The 20,050-nt window shown below is 29.8% G+C and overlaps 1 protein-coding gene across 1 annotated transcript in view; it reads right to left on the bottom strand.

The window, feature by feature from the left end:
* Positions 1 to 14,362, bottom strand: part of LOC124362928 (opioid-binding protein/cell adhesion molecule homolog) — a 291,364-nt gene extending 277,002 nt beyond the window's left edge. Inside the window, exon 1 of the mRNA XM_046817824.1 lies at positions 14,259 to 14,362. Coding sequence (XP_046673780.1) covers positions 14,259 to 14,325 — 67 coding nt within the window. The 5' untranslated portion in view covers positions 14,326 to 14,362. The remainder of the gene's footprint in view (positions 1 to 14,258) is intronic.
* Between the last annotated feature and the right edge of the window lie 5,688 nt (positions 14,363 to 20,050).

Here is a 20,050-nt window from a genome sequence, read left to right as displayed (position 1 = left end):
TATCTTTTATAGAAATAGTTTACATATTAGTTACGTTATTTAAAATAATTTTACTGACCAAATTTACACATAAAAGTTGCCAGAAAGATTTTATACAGCATAATTAAGCCATTAAAAGAGAGTAAATATTAATAATAACACATTCCTGATGTAAGCTCTTTAGTCATCCTATTATTAGATAAACACTTTCATTCAAATTTCCAATAAAATAGGCCTCCCCGTGTATAAACAAATAACCATTTTTTTAAGTAGATGGTAGGTAGGTTTTTAAGTACCACCTAGAGGGTGATCACTTTTCACTGGTTTTTTTTATCAGCTTCCTGTCCAAATTTACAAAAACAGATGTCATCTAATCTGGGAAACATTTTTATTGTCCAGAAGCGGCACACCCCCTAACCCAAATGTATAGATACTGGGAAGCAAGTGTGCAATCGTTTTATCTAGTCTATTGCGGGGGATGGCTTTTGAAGTTTTAAAGACCTGATATTAGCCTAAACATAGGAAACCTGCGACTTCCTCTGCCTGTTTTTGACTGAGAATTTCGCCCAAAATGGCGTCCTTCGTGGATTTTGAAGCGGAGGTAATCCCTACTTCCATCCTTTATATACATCCAGATATCCTTATCACTCGGGAAGCAACAGAAACACTAAGTTTAACTACTCAGGATATTTTTTGTTCTAAAAACAAATAAAAACTATACAAGTTACTGAAGTAGGTTGCCAACTAAGGGAATTCTAAATTCTTATAAAGATGTGTAAATAAAATGTTGGAATTTCTTTGAATTTGGTCGTCAATTTAAAAGTCAGAATCAGAAGCAAGATTTTTTTCAATGCTTAGTTCCTTAACACAGTCAATAAAATTGAGTAAATGTGCGAAGACAGGATCGCGGTTTGATTCATTACATTTCTGTAAAGTACCATTCAAGAGAGTTTACATTCTATAGAATAACCGATGAGTCTCCGAATTTTCAAGCACCGCAAACAATACACCATGCTGCTTTTTTTTTATCTTTCTTCATTAAAATGTATTTATATTTACATTATTAGGTGATTTACTTGTGTATATGAAGGATAATAACTATTTTTATACTGTTATACTTCAGTTTCTGAGTTGAAAGTCTAGGCAATTATATTTCTAAGACGCAAAGAAATAAGGGGCAATTATTTCAACCCAAACCATTCAACGTTTTAAATAGTAATAAATAAATAATAGTTAATTAAAACTCATCATCCATAACAAGACGATCCGATAATAAACGGGCATACAAGTAAGAGCATATCCATAGCGCTCTTGTAAAGTATACAGTATGGCTATAATTACCCAGTCAAACTTACCTTTATTTCTACGATGGAAATAAAGAAAATTCTTATATATAGTCCTAATTTATTTAGTTTTCCGTCTGTCAGTTTCTTTGCCGTATTTTGGAAAGATTTATCATTATTCGTAAATTTAAGAATCAAACACTCCCATAATTATATTTGATTTTTGTGAGGAATTTTACTTTGAAAGAAAACCATCAGACCTACCACAATTTTTGTAAAAATGGTTTTTTTTTAATTTGTTATACGTAAAATCAAGTAAAAGTGAAACTTTTACAGTACAAAAAATACTCCTAGAAATTTTAAAAGAAATTAAAGGTGAAAAAGTATTAAGTATTTACGACCAATTAAAAGGAAATTTTAAAAGTTTTAAAAAGAATATCTGTTAAAAAATGGTGGATGTTTTCAAACCGAAAAATAATTAAAAGTGGGTATTTTTATGAAAAATGTATTAGTTTTAGTAAAATATTTTTTTTATTTCAGGTTTTATGGCAACTTTATTCCTTTAAAACAAATTTTACCTGATAATTAAAGCATTTACAAAACAACTAAGAGGCAAACTAATCAAAAATCCTGGCTATACAAAATGAGACGTTCTACTTATTCTGATCTAAAATCAAATAAATTGGTGAAGTGTGATAGAGTTTTGTATGGACATCCTGTTCTTATAAAGTGTCTAATCAGTAGTTTGCACTCCTGGATTAAGTAAAAAAAGTACCAAGATCATGTCATTTCTATGTTCAAATATTATAACAAACTTCGCTCCCACTTAAGAATTAAGTACTTTTTTTATATTGGACTATAAAATAGAATCACATTCTTATTTATTGATTCAACCTGCGTAAACCTAATATCTTCAGGTAAAGTAAAATATCACTATCTTTATAAAAAGTCAGTAATACTTTTTTATAAAGATAATTTTTAAAAGAAAATTTCAGAGATCTATATTTAGGTTTTAAGAAATGATTCAGCATATAGTTTCAACGTATGTATAGTCACTGAATACGCGTTTGAAAACATTTGACGTATAAATACTGAAATTGGTTCAAATATTTGTAACGGAATCCCAACAGAGGTATTGTTGTCATAGATCGTAAAAACAATAGACCACTGCACCAACAAACCACTCTGAGTCGTATTCAGATGTGTGTTGTAGCGGCACAGTTGACTCCAGCTGCCCCATTGTTCTTGTCGCTTTGTTTACATGTAATCCTATTTGAAGGGCTCAATAGTGCACCCCAAATAGAAGCCCTCTATCATTCATCATACAGAAATGTCAAATGTGACCTAGACCCTAAAACTATGCAGAGAATCAGTTCAAATTTATTCACATGAATGGCAAAATTAATCAACAGCTCATAAAAGTAAAATTCGTTTAAAAAAATGCATAGTATTAAGGTATGTAACTCGTTTAAAATCAAGTATGAATACAACAAAAAGTTAAATACAACAACTGTAATTTACCGATATTAACCTCAACGGTACTTGTATTTCTATAATGTACCAAGTTACTAATTACCTGATTGGTGCATGCTATGTATTTGAACGTGACTGGTCTGTTCATTCATTCGATTGTATTCAATGCAGTTGAACAGTTTTGAATTCATTTTGCAAGGCAAATATGAAATATATAATAAGTATGATTTTTAAGAACAATTGATGCAATAAAGTTGATATATTTGTATACAATAGAAAAGCAAACAATGTCCTTCCGTTATGTAAATGATTTTTTTATGAAATTTACAGTTCCACATGGCTGGACATTTCTAAATTTGGAAAGGAATACTTCGGAGGGCGTATCCCACTTGGTCATTATAAAACTTAATGGGAATGGACTAACGTACTACGACTGTAATCGTTAGCTATTTTAAAATTAAATAACAAAAACTAAAAAAAGGATCAAACTAATTTTAATGCTAGTTCTTGGTTGGATTACTTATAATTCCACAATAAAATTGCTCCCAAAACTGACTGCCGCACCGCAAAGTTAACTAATTACTTATACAAGACACGACGGTATGCGTTAGCTATTTAAAAAAAATTAAGAATAAAACCTAAAAAATATTTTCAAACAAATTTTAATGCTAGTTCTTGGTTGGATTAGTTATAATTCCACAATAAAGTCTGCTCCAAATCTGACTTCCGCACCACTAAAATTAAACTAATTTCTTAATACAAGACAAGGGACCAAATCACTACAATAATAAGAAAATTACCCTTGATCAATAATAAGTCTCTTTAATTTTCCACCAATATCATAAAAAAATAAAAAAGATGTTACAACGTAATGCTTGAAATGTTGAACTGTACATTGACTTATAAAGTACGAAATCTTTTCAGAGAATGTTTAAAGTTGCATTCACCAACTTGCAAGTAAAATACTAAATGAAAGTACTTAAACTTACTGAAACGTAAATAACATTCATTACAGGTATGACTCGAACCCCGTGTGTAATATTGTGTAATGTTGAAAAATTCCTAACCACAATGTTTAAATTAAATGTAAGGCTTATGAACGTGGTTTTTATAGTTGTGTTTGGTTGTAATGAATAATTTCATTTTTAATATTTCGAAAACTAATAGTATACAAAATTTCCCCATGTTTTCATTAAAACTATATTTATATTTTACAAATTATATTTTGAGTTAAGAATGACTCCTACTTGGGGATAATTTTTATTTTACAAAGGAAAGATTAATTACCTGTACTACTGACATAAAAAAAAAAATTGTACAAAAAAAAAAAAATTTTTTTATATTTTGTTAACAAGCCGGTAAATGTCATTATTACTTAAATTAACTGCTTAAAAAACTTTTTACAATTCGTATATATATATACATAACATTCTAACACACACACACACACACACACACACGCCACACACACACACACACACACACACACACACACATCACACACACATATATATATATATATATATATATATATATATATATATATATATATATATATATATATATATAATTTAACAATCAATAATATAAGATTAAAATCAAAAATATACCAACCATTATAATATTTACGCAAAAGCGATACCCACTATAAATTTGAAAAGAGGTGGCTAATTTAAAGTACATATGTATTAAAGTATTAATTCTAAGCAGTTATACCTTATAAACATTTCCCTCTTGTTGCAGGCCTTCTAAATACAAGCCAATAGGTAGGTGTTGAGCAACAGACTCCACTTGCACTAACATTGCATGCAAAAATATATTGAATTTATAAGCTCAATTTTATTCCCATTCATATATTTAAATTCAAACATATATTTCAGTCATACATACAAATACATGTTTAAAATCCTCCCGGGAGACAAATCAGACATGTTCCAGGCTACTGAATGATGGTCACCCCCCGCCACAAATTTAAACTCAGCGTAAATAGTTGTACATGCACCATAATAGCACTAGTTCTTTTCTAAGTTAGAAGTAAACTTTCATGCAAAGTTCTAATTGTAAAAATTAAATCATTCTCAGGATATGTTTCCTAATTAAAACTACACATTATTATTGTTAATTACGTTAGGTTTTATAGCAATACTCAAAAAAGGTCCTCAAAGCTACAAAATAGGAGTTCATTTAATAAATATATTTTCACTTTCTGTCTATATATATATAGTGTGTTCATTAGATAGGCTTCACTAATACTTAGATATAAAATCAAACGAAAGGTAGAAAGAAAATATTTAGGTTTTTTTAAAATGGCTAAAACAGTAATTCTGTTATCAAGACAAACATATGTGAATAATTATATAGTTTCATAGAACATTCTTTTTTAATTAAATACGTTGAATTTAACATTTAAAAACAATACTTTCATTATTGCAAGCGAGAAAAGACAATGAAAGGTCCTAGTACTACTGAAGGGTATTACAAGACTCCCTACAAGAGAGCTTTTTGGCGACGGACCGTAATTGGCTTATTGCTTCTAGCTTATTGGCTTAGCAGCTACGCTCGACTTGCTCAGTACCTCAAGTCTCTAATTAAACAATCAACAGCAATGTGCAGACCTGGAACCGTGTACCTTTTACAGCTGGGGCAATCTATAATTAGTACTCATCTAGTAATGTACGTTGGACATATTGAAATCTTATTGGCTGAGGGCTATCGAGCTGACCCACAAAAACTCGAGAGATTGCAAACAAATTTTATTTCTGTTTTTGTCTATCTGACTGACCATTTTCATATCTCGACAACGAACTGGACCTAAGTAATTAAAACTTTTTTAGATATGAAAGTGTTTCATTTTCATAAAGAAAATACTGAGCCTAATAATGTTGCATGTGAATATATATGATTTGACTGACAGTTATCGAATATATTTATATTCATTGCATGGTTAACTATCATGGCAATGAGGAGTTTGTGGAGTAAATAAACTGTGAGTACACTTATTTGAAATATTAACATGTTATAAAAGTAAGTAAACACAATGAAACACACTGTGAGATCAAACGATGCTATTTTTATCAAAAGGAAAATATCTTAATAGAGAGTACTACATCTGTAGACTTGAAATATATGAGATATAGACTTCAAAAATGCATAGTATTTCATCCTTACATAGACAAGAATGAGGGTAAATGGTGGTGCATGTCCATCCATGGAGTTCGTCTGGGCGCCATTTGAAGCTTATCACCCACCAGGCTAGTGCAATTTCTCTTTTTTATCAAGTCTGTTTATTGTAAATTTGAAATTTTCCCTTGCAGTTATCTCATCCTTATTTCATTCATGAGATATGTGCAAGAAATCTCATACATGAAATTAGAATAGACTTCAAATTTTGAATGTTTTTTTTTAATTTTTTTAATAGCGATGCATAAATTATTTGTGCCCACGTGATGTGTCGTACTACGTACTGTGTCGTACCCCCTTAGACCGAGTGTACTTAATTGAATAAATGGTTTTGGTCAGGGTGTATTTGATATAATATTATAGGACTCACCATACTCGTATTTACATAAAGATTTATTTGGAAGTTTATTACCGCGCTTTGGTTTCGTTATTTTTCATGTTTTTTTTTTGATTTATAAGTCCCAATCAACGAAACATGTTGTTAAACATTTAGTAACATATATCAATGGGCAGTTGCCCAAATCCTATAATAATTTCTCATGATTTTAATTGAATAAAATTTGCAAATATAAACATTTCAGGGAAATACATAATAAAAGCAATCAAAAATGTTATGCTGCAATTTAACAGTTTTGAAAAATAATCGTAAATTTCCAAACTAATGAAATATATTATTCATTTTTTTAAATATGTATTTTATTTTATGTAAGAAACGCCCTATTAAATATTACAGTACAGTTATGTGTACTCTGCGTAAAGTTATCATGTGCCAACTACGCTATATAAAAATGAAAAAATAGACAAAGCTAATTTTGATCAACACTTTAATTTTTAAACAATTTGTTTTTCAAATGCGGGCCCATGCAGACGCCGTACAAAACCGGTCGTGGCTCTTGTGTCGTCAAGAATGTCACTATTTGTTTAAATTATTTGTATTGTGCCATTTTGCGGTGATAAACTATTGACCGTGTCATGAGTTGCTTGTGTTTTGTGATACGTTATTATTTGAATTCACTTGACGAAGCATTCGGAGAACAGCTTCTATCTGATGACGGTGAAGTCGCTATCGAAACTCGTCCTGAAGTAAATGATAGTACGTACATAAAATCTAATCTTAACGCTTCAATTACTGGCGGATGTTTTTCTATGCTTAAGGCATAAATCAACATTGTATCTTATATCAAAGATATATTTAACGTGTGTTTATGATATTTAAAACAGTTTTTTAATATGTAATTTTATATACCGAGGGGCTTCCACATTAGTAAATATTTATGGTAAGCATAAGGCATTTGTAAAATATACCTATAGATTCTATATAAGAGTTAAAAATTAAACTTTATCTGGATAATTTGGGAAGGGACTCATAGCTTTTACGTATTAATTATAACACTCTCATGTGTTATAAGATATTGCGTTTTATATTCCTGGTCACATGGGTTTCTAAAGTAGTATTGAAGTCTAGAATAATTTGGAATAGGTGAGGCAAACTTGTTAGCCGACTTCCACAATTTAGAGCACTAAATAAGTGACTGTTGGTCCGATAATTAATAGATCCGATAAGTTTCTTAGCCATTGGCTATTTTTTGAAAATTTGGTATTACCATTCGACCTTAAAAAGTAACTGGACTACATGAGTACACTTATTCTTAGTTTAATCAAATTACCAACCATATTACTCGACAAATAATGTCTTCAGGTATAAATAAATGTAAACAAAAATATTTTCTAAACCTTATTTGTTAAATTACACATATTTTATTTTCCAGTCAAGTCATCGTATATTACAGTAGTTTTTGTAATAAAATGAGTATTGAAATTAAAAACTTGTTTGCAAAGTTTATTAAAATACTTTAACACACTGTAATGATTATTTAGTAACCGGTCTAATTAAACTATTCCAGAATTATTAACTAAATACAATGTTTCATGAAGGACTATGAATGTAAAATAAATGTTTTCATTACATAGAAACGAATAAATAAATTATTAAAATTATATGTTCTCTTAGTTATTTTTTCTTACATTGGTTTAATGGACAGTGGGTTTATACGGATCATACACAATGGATTTAAGTTTTATTAAGCTAGTCAAATACAACTCTTCAAACGGAAAATGTTCCTTTTTGCCTTTACAAATTACTTTATTAACAGTTTCATTTAACAGTTTTACTAAAATAATATATATTTATGAGTACACATGGATAATTGTGAATAATAAGTTATAATAGAAATTATAGGCATTTTATAAAATCTTATGATTCATTCGAAATATGAGTGTTAAATATAATGTTAATGGTAGTTAATTTACTCCAATATATAAAAGAAGTAACAGAAAAGAGATCACACTATAGGCTTATGTTAATAATTAGTATGAGATCAGGCAAACTTAATCACTTGTTAACAGTTTTCTTATTTTGATAATGAAGTGTTACAGGAACCAAACCTTCGAATCTGGTCAATTTATCAGTATTACATACAAAAGTATTCTATGAGATATTCTCTGCCTTATACAAGTGATCAATGTTTTACATTTTTATAATCCTGTATAAAACACCTTGTGCAGTAATTTCCTGAGATGTACGGATTCTGACTGTATTCATCTATACATTATTATAAAACAACTGCCTCTTAATCATTTATGGTATAAAGGCAAATAAAACTCACACTATCTAATATTCTCAATTGTTCAAATAATATATTCTCCCAAACAGATTTATGGAATGGGTGTTTGAAATGAATGTATCCCGAAATGAAACTGAGAGAACGAATGTTGCTATGTTTGTCGCACAGTAAATCTCAGTGAAACAAAGATACTCGCCCTCTTTGACAATAGCCGCGATCATGCTTTGTGTACTCTTGGCACAATATTGCCTAAACATATTACAGTATAGGAGCCTTTAAGCGAATTACATACTGAAATATTGCATACTACGTTTGTTTCTTATAGCTTATTTTATGAAGATTCTTACTCAATAAATTAATTTTTGTAGTTATAACGAATATAATGTCAAGCTCCTTAATTAAAGAAAACATAGAAATATAGTATTATTCCTTTTTAAAACATTTCTTTTGAAATTTAACTGAGCAAATATGAACCCATAACCAGTTTTAATTAGTTTTAGTATTATAAAACATATTTATGTCCTATACACAAACTAATAGGCTGACTTAAGACTGCTTCAAAATAATTTCATTAAGTCGACTTAGCTTAGTAGTAAACATACTACTACTTAATGTTTCACGTTACAATGCGATTTTATAATATCCATTTTGGCTTAGTTTCAAGAAAGGTAGATTTCACATGAAACAAATTTCGAAATATATGAAGACCTGTTAATAATTTGGATTTTTACTTTACAACAACACTGATGTAACATTTTAAAATATTTTCAAACTCAATTACCTAGAACTACTACAAGTCAACATCTTTACAAGCTTTCTAAGAGTATAGAAAATAAAGAAGTTGAAATTCTCACAAAAACGCAAATGAACGTCACCTTGAAGATTTGTATTGTAACTGATAAACGAACTTATCCAAGCTATGTGTAAATAATATCTTTGTATGAAGTTTAACCTGAATCAAATGAAAATAATGACAGTTATTATATTTTAAAAGTAGCTTTATATATTGTATCAGCTAAAACATACATACATAAAAACGTTTATACATTTTTGGATTATTGCGTTTTTGTTTTCAAGAATCATGATCTGACAAAATACAAAAATATATTTACCGGAAATTCTGTAATGAGGGTGATTGCAGTAGGTAAATTTCTACATCTATCTAATAAATAGAAATTATTAACGATTAGTATAACTATAAATATAACTTTATGAGGACTTATACGATATATAATATATAACCTACATTGTTTTCATCTCAGATTATCAAAATATCGTCTGATTTCCCCCTTTTACTTAGTAAATATTGTAATATTTCCCTAGTACTGTTGAAAAAGTTAAAAAAATAATAATATATCTGCACCTTATTCGCAAAAATCCTTCATAGGAAATACCAATGAGTCCTAGATGCATCAGTTACAAACATGCAACAATCATTTTATACAAAAAGGTTATATATCATGCTTCTCTCCTCTGTTTTAATTACACGTCATGGAATAGAGTTGCACAAAGTCAAACAGACATAGGTGAGTTTGTAAAAGAAAACATAGTTTGTTCAAAATCAAACTTTATAGTATCTAATCAGTGAATATGTTTCATAAGGGAAGTATTTACAGCATTTATTGTTAGTAGTATAGACTCTGCATAATACTGCTCAGTTGATGTCAATATATGTATATATATATAATAATTTGTATTTGACCGTATGTGTCACATATGCGTTTAAATAACTAAACCAGTATATGATCGGAAGACCAAGTACCTGTCAAACAACTATTTATTTACATTAAATTTGTATCAATTTACTGTATATATATATATTACTGATATATATACTAGTATAATATATTACGGAACAAATATATGTATATGTATATAAATCTTTTAATAAATCTTTGTAATAATAAAGATTTTTGTAATCTTGATTACGAAAATATTTTGGAAATGTATGGATACAAATTCTAATTTTGGTATATTATATCAATTCGTGTATACACTTACACTTTCCTTATTAAAAGATCAAAAACTTATTTAAAAGATCTTCATCGTTCACTTTGATGGATATTATACCAATATTAATCGAAAACTGTACCTGAAATTAAACAGTGGTTTCCATCATTTGGATTAAAAAAGGAAGTTTTCGAATTGCAATCGTGTTTTACATACGAGTCAAATCCAACTTTGGTAAGGTGACTAGGCGTCTAAAACACTTTAGCTCCTGATGGACAATGGTTTTATCATGTGGGAAAACAGAATTAAAACTAAAATGTTTTATTTACGTTTTACTACACAATAACTCTACATAATAATGCTGACAAGTTTACATATAAAAACTCGGTAAGTGTTTGCATACTTCTACTGAAGCATTAACAAAGTTTCAGTTAGGGCACTGAAAAACTTGAATTATGTACTATCTGTTTTTTTAGATCTCTGTTATAAAGTGACGAAATACGCTCACTTTAAGGACTATCTTACGTAACAAAAGGAGCTGTTACTCGAGCAGCGTTAAAACAATGTGTTTATGTCAGCATAGTTGAGTCAGCTGCTGCACTGGTAAATAATTGATTGAATTGGAATTTGAACAGCTGGTGCATTCCACAATCCACCATTGGGTACCACTGAGACTTATTAGTCTGTGTGTTTGGTAATTCGCGTTAATCACATCTGCGCTTGTGAACTGGGAGAAAATTGATTTCCAAACATGACATTTGGGTAAATTCAATTCCATGTAGTCGTCATTGGGTAATGTTGACTGGCTAAGCAATATTTTAGATAATGTCAAACTATATTTGTTTTTTAACGTTTGAAATAAGACAGGTGGATCTAAACCAACAATTACATTCTTACGGAATTGACAGTAACTTAGTCAAACGGTAATTTTTGGTCTGCTGCATTACTTTTACATTTAGTACATTTACTTACAAAGGAAATAAAAACTAATTTAAATTGGTTTTATGTTTAAAGATAGACAAATAATGTAAAAATGGCTACAGACTTGAAGCCGTGTTTATAAAGTTGAATAATTCTAACTAAAGGACGTAAATGGCATTTACAGAAGATTGCTTTACCAAATATAGCTGTAATTAAAAAACGTACAGTGTTACAGTAGTGCTTCATACGCTTAACCGAATCACGTTTTAATTTATCATTAAAGCTCATTTCAACTGAATTTAGTTAGTTAATTCAATAATTTATTTCTATTATTAAACTTATTTAGTTACGAGGACAAGTGGAAAACATACGGTCTGTGTAAAAGATTAAACTGTAGTAATCCATAAATTTAAACTTAAGCCTCCAATATTTACAACCAAAGGAATATCTGTATTGGTAATCTTCGGTAGTTAATAAGTTTTATATTATCTAAAAAAATAGCGCAGATTTTATTATACATGGACTCTTGATGTAATACAAATTAGTTTAATAATTTATTTTCACTATACTATAATTAATTAACTAGATTTATTATGATTTTAATTATAAACATGAATATACTAATACACATTTATACGATAAGTTTTCCTTTTGAAAGAAGCGTTGAAAACGTTCAACCACCCAGTTTACTATATGCGGTACACCGTGGCAAATAAGATAATAAAATTAATATTTGATTTACTTATTTACTTAATAAATTAAGTTCTCTCGTTTTGAATACTTAATAAAATCTAAAATCTCACAACATCAAATTGTAATAACTTACATTGTAGAAACATATGCAGGAAAAATAAGATGTACAAACGGTCTTTTGAAATGTCTCAAAATACTATATTATCCGGGCTAATGGTATTCAAATAGAATTCTTTGCAAGCCTATGCATTTAAAACAATTTTAGTGTGCTAGTCACTTAGTAATATAATGTTTTGACAGGTACTACAGATATTCGACCAGTTAACTTTTTCTACTGCAGCAGATTATGTAAAACCACTAGGAAACTATATATAAAATGCCTGAAACAGGCTGTTTTGATAGGTTTTTGCAATACTAATTCATGGTGTGCATCAATCAATAGAATTTTTTCTTTACACTAGAAATTTTGAAAATATAATTCAAAATTCGGCCGGTTTAGGGTTGATTAAAAATTAATATTTAGTACTTTATGATTAGGCGATTAGGCAATAGAATCTTTTTCAATCCTCATTATAGCTAAATTGAAGGTATCAAACTAATATAATTGAGGCTTTTGCTGAGTACAACATACAACCGAGACATACAGCTAAATATACTATACATATAAGAATCGTCACCTTCCAAGATGCAGGACATAATATTTAGACATAGACATAGTTTTTACAAGAGATTGGTAAAATTATCATACAGTAATTGTAAAACTTATTAACAACTACCAAACCGTGGATCGTTCTTGATATTCCTTCTAAAATATAGTTAGGAGCGTCTCTGCACAATATGATCGTATCAATGCCATAGACACCTCTTTGTCCTACCATTTTAAACTTTGTTTACAACACTTAATAGCAGTAAAAATATACTTGTTACTTATTTCCGTATAACATTAGGAGTATTAAAAAAGTAGAAAAATCTTAATAGAGATGGTTGCTCTGTGTTTCGAAATTCACACAGATTTTATAATATCAAACAAGGTTGAAATAACAACTAAAGAAGCTTGTATATAAACTTCATGCGAATATGACACCTGCTGTATTAAATTCGGTAGATTGTTTCGTATTTTTTAGCTCAGTACATTCAATATTTATCAATAAGTAAGCATAAATGATTCAAAATTATCAACTCTTATAAGTACCAAAGTTTTAAATTTACATATTATGTACAATAATTGAACCATTCTATATATAAACAGACCTATTTCAGCTGTCTTTACTTTTCTAACAATATCTTCTTTATATTCAGGTAAATGGTTTGATATACTTAATTAAAACTAATCATAACTAACTTAAATCATAATTACGATTTAAAATTACTGTCACATAGGCTTTAGTAAGAAACCTCTTGAATATTCCACGCTAAGAAGTTTGGTCTAACATTGCTTTAGGAACTTTTAATTAAATTACTTGAGGTACTTTAAAACCGGTGAAATAATGTTGAAACTTAAGTAAAACTGTGTGTCATTGTAATATTGAATACATAATATTAACATTATATACATTGATGGAGCCTGCTTTTATAGGCTACCAAAAATGTATTTTCGTATATATGTTTTATTTCAGAATGTGCTTACATACATTAACGTTTGATGGTATAGGGTGTACAGGAGTTTTTTTGAATCAAAACACATGCTATTTGTTGCAGTTATTTAAAAAAATGTTGAAAAGTTGTATAGGAAAATATAAGTTTTCTTTTAACAGTATTCATTTATATCATCTGATTGTTAATTTAACTGTTTTAGGAATTATTTTTAACTACCTATGAAATTCACTTTCGCTATTTAACAACACATGACATTTTAATTAAAATTTTTTTTTTATTTGTCTATAAAATGTTTTATTTGTGTCTTCTTTACATAAAATTAAAGAAAGGTTGAAAGTCCTATCCGCATGTTTTAAAGTGTTTGGTTAACTTTACTCAGTATCATCACAATTTACAAAACAACTGTGAATACTGAAAAGTTACTTCAAAGTATGTTATTGAGTTGTATCTTAAGTTTATTTATTTGTGTACAATTTATCAATGTTTAGATTTTTGTTTTCTTGACAATACTTTTATACACTGATGTGAATATATTTAGTGAAAATGTGTCATAGCTCACCAATAAATTCAGAGTTGGCTGCGAGCACGATGAAGACGACAAGGAGCAGTACCAGTGAAGCTGCCATGACGCCACGCACATCACGACGGACGCACAACTACTGCCGGCCCGGCGTCGCGACGCCCTCCTCTGCCCTCACCCTCACCCCCAGTACCTGCCGACCCCCACCGCCACCACCGTCGGCGCGAAGTTCTGGAGTGCCCTGTGGGGGCTGATTTTGCGTTTAAACGCTACCTGCGCCATATGAGTGGGGAGAAGCTTACATCTAATCGTTCAGTAAATAGAGGGCATTCCTTACAGGTTTTTGGCTTTTTAAAGAGGGCATATGAGAATATACTTAGATTTGTGTAGGTGATGTTGCACCTGTTGAAGTATACAAACAGAATTAGGAGCGAAAATGGTACAAAACACGTATCTTGTTCTTTATAAATTGAATTTCCTCTTGGAATTCCACAAACTGAGATTTACTTGATTATTTTCTTGCATTGTATTTTATCTAACAAACATAAGAGGCCGACGGATCGAGCAATAAATGTCACAGTTAAACATTATTATCGAATTATTATTCTACAATGCCAAGTACTTAAAAAAGTAAAGGTTTCCGGCTTTGAGTATAAAGTACTTGCTGATGCAATATGACTTGGGGTAAATAGAGCCAAAACAGTTCTTACAACAGCATAATTTGATACAATCTGGCTCATCTCCATACAAACTTGGCTCAAGCAGCATTGAACAGTTCTTCTTCTTTGAGGACCTACAATATTTGGCATGTGTCAGAATACTATTGCTGTCTTAAGAAGCAGAGCAACAAAATTATGTTTTATCTTAAAAACGCAAAAAAACTGCCTTAGTTTTTCTTTAGGACCATTTTCAGTAATTATTGCCATATTTATGTGGCACCGAACGCCTTTCTTTCATGAAATAATTGCCTCCAAATAAATCAAAATTTCAATTCATCCATGTAGCAAAAGTTCCGTAAGGTGTTACAATTAATGACTAAATCTACTTATTGTGACCATATGAAATTGGACAATTGTACAACTTTTAACCGATTAAATCTTTCCCCATAAATAAATATGTTGCTCATTATTATAAACATTATTATGTTTATGGCCATGTTTGCTATACATGAGCTGTTGAGTTGTTTGAGTGTAGCAAACTTAGTTCTTTGCTACCGAGATTTTCTGAAGTAGTTTAATATTTTTCATAATAATTTTACTTCAATTTGAAATGGTATTGTTTCTGAACCATTATGTCGGAGAGATAAACAGCTCTATATATGAGTACCAATAATACAAACAATGACAAGATCTCATAGTATTTGAATTAATACCTTCAACAATTTCTGTAAGAACTGTATTCTTTCACACCAGTATAAAGAAGTAATATGATATGATGCATATGAGTTATATTTGTTAATAATTTTGAATAGGATGTAGATATAGTCTATTTAAGGACGTTGGTATTTCAGTGTTCAGAGTCAAAAGGTTCAGTAGTTAAAACAATTTCGAATGACTTAAGTTTTGCGCATGTATCTGGTTTGCACGTGTTATTAATGAAATACATTTCAGACTAAATAATAGACTTAACTTTGTTGCCACAATTTTTTAACCCATATAATTGATTAACCTTCATAAAAATCTTTTCGTTTTCATCTTCAAGTCATGAGACATGTGTTTGTCAAATTTAATTTTTCTTGAACATCGGGAAGCTGAAAAAATAGTTTTACAATGGGTTTCAAAACTACTTTAGACGTTGTTCTGCATAAAAATTATTTTGCGTTCCTTTGAAAGCATAAGGCATAGAAGTGTCATATCCCATCATTATAGAGAATTAAAGAGTTTAAAAAAATATATAACTGATATATTGTTGGATCACATTTTCAATGACTATATATATATATATATATATATATATATATATATATATATATATATTTCACTTCGGGTGTATAAATATTTACTTTTGTAATTTTGTTGCTGTGTTGCTATTTTTTATTATACCTTATTATACCTTTTTGAAAACGGCAAAGGCGAAATATTAAAGGAACTTTATATCAAGAAGTCTAATAATTAATGTATATATAAATATTGGTTTTTAGTAAGTCATGAGCTACGTATCTCGTCTCAAATTTCATTTTTCTAGAACATCTGGAAGTTGAAAAACAAAATACAGTTATTTTAGCTTTTTGCAACCCCATTTAAATCCGTCTGTCTGGTTCCTTTATTTAAACCGTTGAAGAAACGTTTGCAAAGTTCCAGCTTTATTTCAAAATGTGATTATGAGTGAGTAAAGCTATGCATTAAATATATGGAGGATTACTGAATCAAGTTTTCTTTAAGAGGTAAAAGGTAGTTTGTGGATATTATGAGCTCAGTCTCAACAAAGTAGTGCTAATACATTATAAAGATAATAATTATGAACTGTAGATTAGCTCTCTAATAAAACACGTGTTTAAAGTCTATGGACTATTAAACGTCCATCATTATGTCAATAATTTTAAGAGTGATTTTAAATAAACTCAAAAATTTTTTGAACTAAAAATTAGCGATAGTATGAAATAGACTTTCTTTTTTAAATGAATATCCTATACCTACCTTTTTAATGAATGTTATGCCAAAAGGGTGACCATTTTGAATTTTAAGACACACCTCCATGATTATTTTTCTCCAAAATATATTTATGTATGTACAAGTACCGAACATGCCACGTAGTATTTACCAGTTTATGCCTCACGAGGCAGGTGGATGGCGGTCGCGTGTAGTTCCTCCACGTCTGTAATTGAGGTGTAATATCAGGGAACGTGCTCGTGGTGCCGGTAATGTCGCGTATTACCAGATATTACCACTTACCCCCTCTGCGTGTAGCGCACACAACCTGAGGGTTGAAGCTCTCTGAACAACAGTCAGTGGTTTGCTGGCTAACGGGCGTGCATAGCAACCAAAGCAATCAAAGTGGCACTCCTTAATCCAAATTTGACATCTACACTAATGCACCATAATACTCATTGGCTAAGCGATAGCGAAGCTATCAGTTGGAAAAGTTGCTTTTTTGTGTTTTTGCCTGCCCGTTACCTCGAAAAGAACCCAACCTCTAGACTTTAAATTTTACATGAAGCTTCGTTTCTATATAAGAAATACTGAATTTGGCTCAATGAAATTTGGCTCAGTGTTAGTGAATATGTTTACGTCTGTATGCGTAACCATTATAACAACTATAAATTAGCAGAATAAATAAATAAGTGAATTGTAGTAAAAATTTTAATTTATGAATTTTGATGTGTTTTTTAAACAGCGAAAACTAAATTTTAAATTTTGGTGATACGATTTGATAACAGCGGAGTTTTCCATTGTTTTAAATTGACTAATATAACGACACTTGTACTTAAACACTCCTATTAAAAACTGGACAGATTATGATTCCTCTAAATGGCCGCAAACTTCAAACAAGAAATGGGAAGCTTTTCACTTTGAAGTGGAGTTTTGGATGATGATCCATTGGAATCTTTCTTTAGCATAATATGAAACACAGCACGTATAAAGCCATGGTCTTCATAAAATGAATGATTCGCGTACAATTGGCAAGTTCTTCTAAATACCACATGTATTAGTCACGGTAATGTGCTAACCAGCAATGAACATCTTCGTATAAAAACCTAATTGCAAGTAAGATTGCAAATAAATATAAAATAAACAATAACAGGATTTTATAAAAACAAACTGGCCTTATAAACCTGTGAAATTTATAAAATCGAGAAATAAAATTAAACGAATAATTTTGATTTCATAACAAGAAAGTGATACAGGTCCGATACCTTATATCTTTTGAAAGCAATTTAAATTCTTACTAATTGACAAATAAATTATTATAATAACACGTGAAACATATAATTTAATTTGAAGGTAGAACGCCGTTATAGGATACAAACTAAGAATATAGTACACAATAAGAATATGGTATTTTCCGATGCCACTGAATTAATTCGCTGTTGAAAAGATTTTCTCATACCTACGAATTATTCTTTTTTAATGGAGTGTTTACTATCTTATACCCATACGGGTCTACTCGTAAATACTAGCCACTACAGTGCAACTATAATATTTAACTAAAAAATTCTTTTTGATTATGATGTCAAGTATTAATTCTGGAATTTGGTTCCTTTTACTAATTAAAGAATATTTCAAATGATATATATAATATACTATATCGTGTATAACATATGGTTTAATTGTCCAATGTACACAGTGTACCATAAGTCAATTATAATGTTTCAAGGGATGATAGATTAATTAATAAGTAGTCAAAATATCAGTAAAATGGTTCAGTTTCTGAGATAAAAATACTATCTTGGAAAACAAAAAAAAAATGGCAACCATAGATTACTATTTCAAAATATGGTTTCTCATAAAGTGTTATTTGAATTAAAGTAAAAATCTAGGTGCAAATGAAAAATAATTCTAAACTACATTATTTTCTCTTTAAATTGAAAATTATTTATATTTAATCTATGTCATATAATGAGGCCTGTAATAGAAACATTTGCAATGACGTGAAATCTAGCAAAGAATGCCTTTTTACTTAAAACATAAACAAATATATATTATGAGGATTACTACCAAGACGGTTGTAATCAATGTGATTACTATGCAGTAAAATCAAATACTTACCCTTATTATTAATAAAAGCAAATATTATTACTATCTATTTTAAATTTCCCAATAATATGAATTTCTAATGATGAACTTTGTCTTTTCCCTTTGTATTAGTCTACCAATCAACCAAAAACTGTGTTCGTAATACTCGTATATTTCAATATGTACAATACATTCATACTTAAAATTCCCAGTTTTAAATCTTAATGAAGATTGAAACTTTTATTAAGAGGATCCACAGTTATTACAGAAAAAAATCTAAAAAAGTGTCCCTTTAAATATATTATGTATCGGCCTGTTTGTGAACCTCAGTTAAAATTGGTATTAACTGTTTCGTGTTAGTTAAACTTAGATTCTGCTCAACCAGAATTATTACAAGGTAAAAACACGTGACTCCAGGTGTCTCATAACAGGTTTTGTTGAATTTGTTTGGAAAATTTCAAATCTATAGCTCATACCATTCTCGATAAGTCCTGCGGATACTCAAGCAGATAGGCATTGATACAGAAAATACATTTTAAATCCTTCATCCCATAGAAAACGAAAGAGAAATCATGTCTGCCTACTATGTCACTACTATGTCACTGGCTTCAATGTCACTCACCATCATAGAACTGAATCATAACTAGGCAAAAATTAAGTTTGAAGTCCACAGACGAATTATTTCTCGATATATCTACACACATATTACATTCACATTTTTCTTCATTAAACTTGGTTTCATAGCAGAGTTCAAATAATCAATTTTCCTGTGAGATGTGAAAAATACTACAAATATTGGTGAACAAAAATGACCTGCTACGAAGGTAATCGTCTCAGCTAGACTAGAATTAGTTGATGATCCAAGATGAAGTGTTAATTAATTTAAAAGTGTAAGTAAATATTGATAAGCTATAACCATTAAAACATGTAATATTTACTTACTGCAAAGTTTTGTTGGCTAAACAGAGCTACACTTTCAAACTATGATTACTCACCTTGGGTTTGAATATGGAAACGTTCAACCTATTTAAATATACACTGAATAAACAATGCAAATGAAGTGCCCTTGATGTTTTAAACCTGGAAGCTTCATATAACCGGCTGTATAAATTATCCGAGTCAGCGTGACGCTATCCCCGAACATAAGTCACACTAGGA

This window comes from Homalodisca vitripennis, chromosome 5 (genome assembly GCF_021130785.1).
Source record: "Homalodisca vitripennis isolate AUS2020 chromosome 5, UT_GWSS_2.1, whole genome shotgun sequence".
Lineage (NCBI taxonomy): Eukaryota > Metazoa > Arthropoda > Insecta > Hemiptera > Cicadellidae > Homalodisca > Homalodisca vitripennis.
The sequence above is the reverse complement of the archived record's forward strand: the minus strand, read 5'-3'. Positions and strand labels throughout refer to the sequence as shown.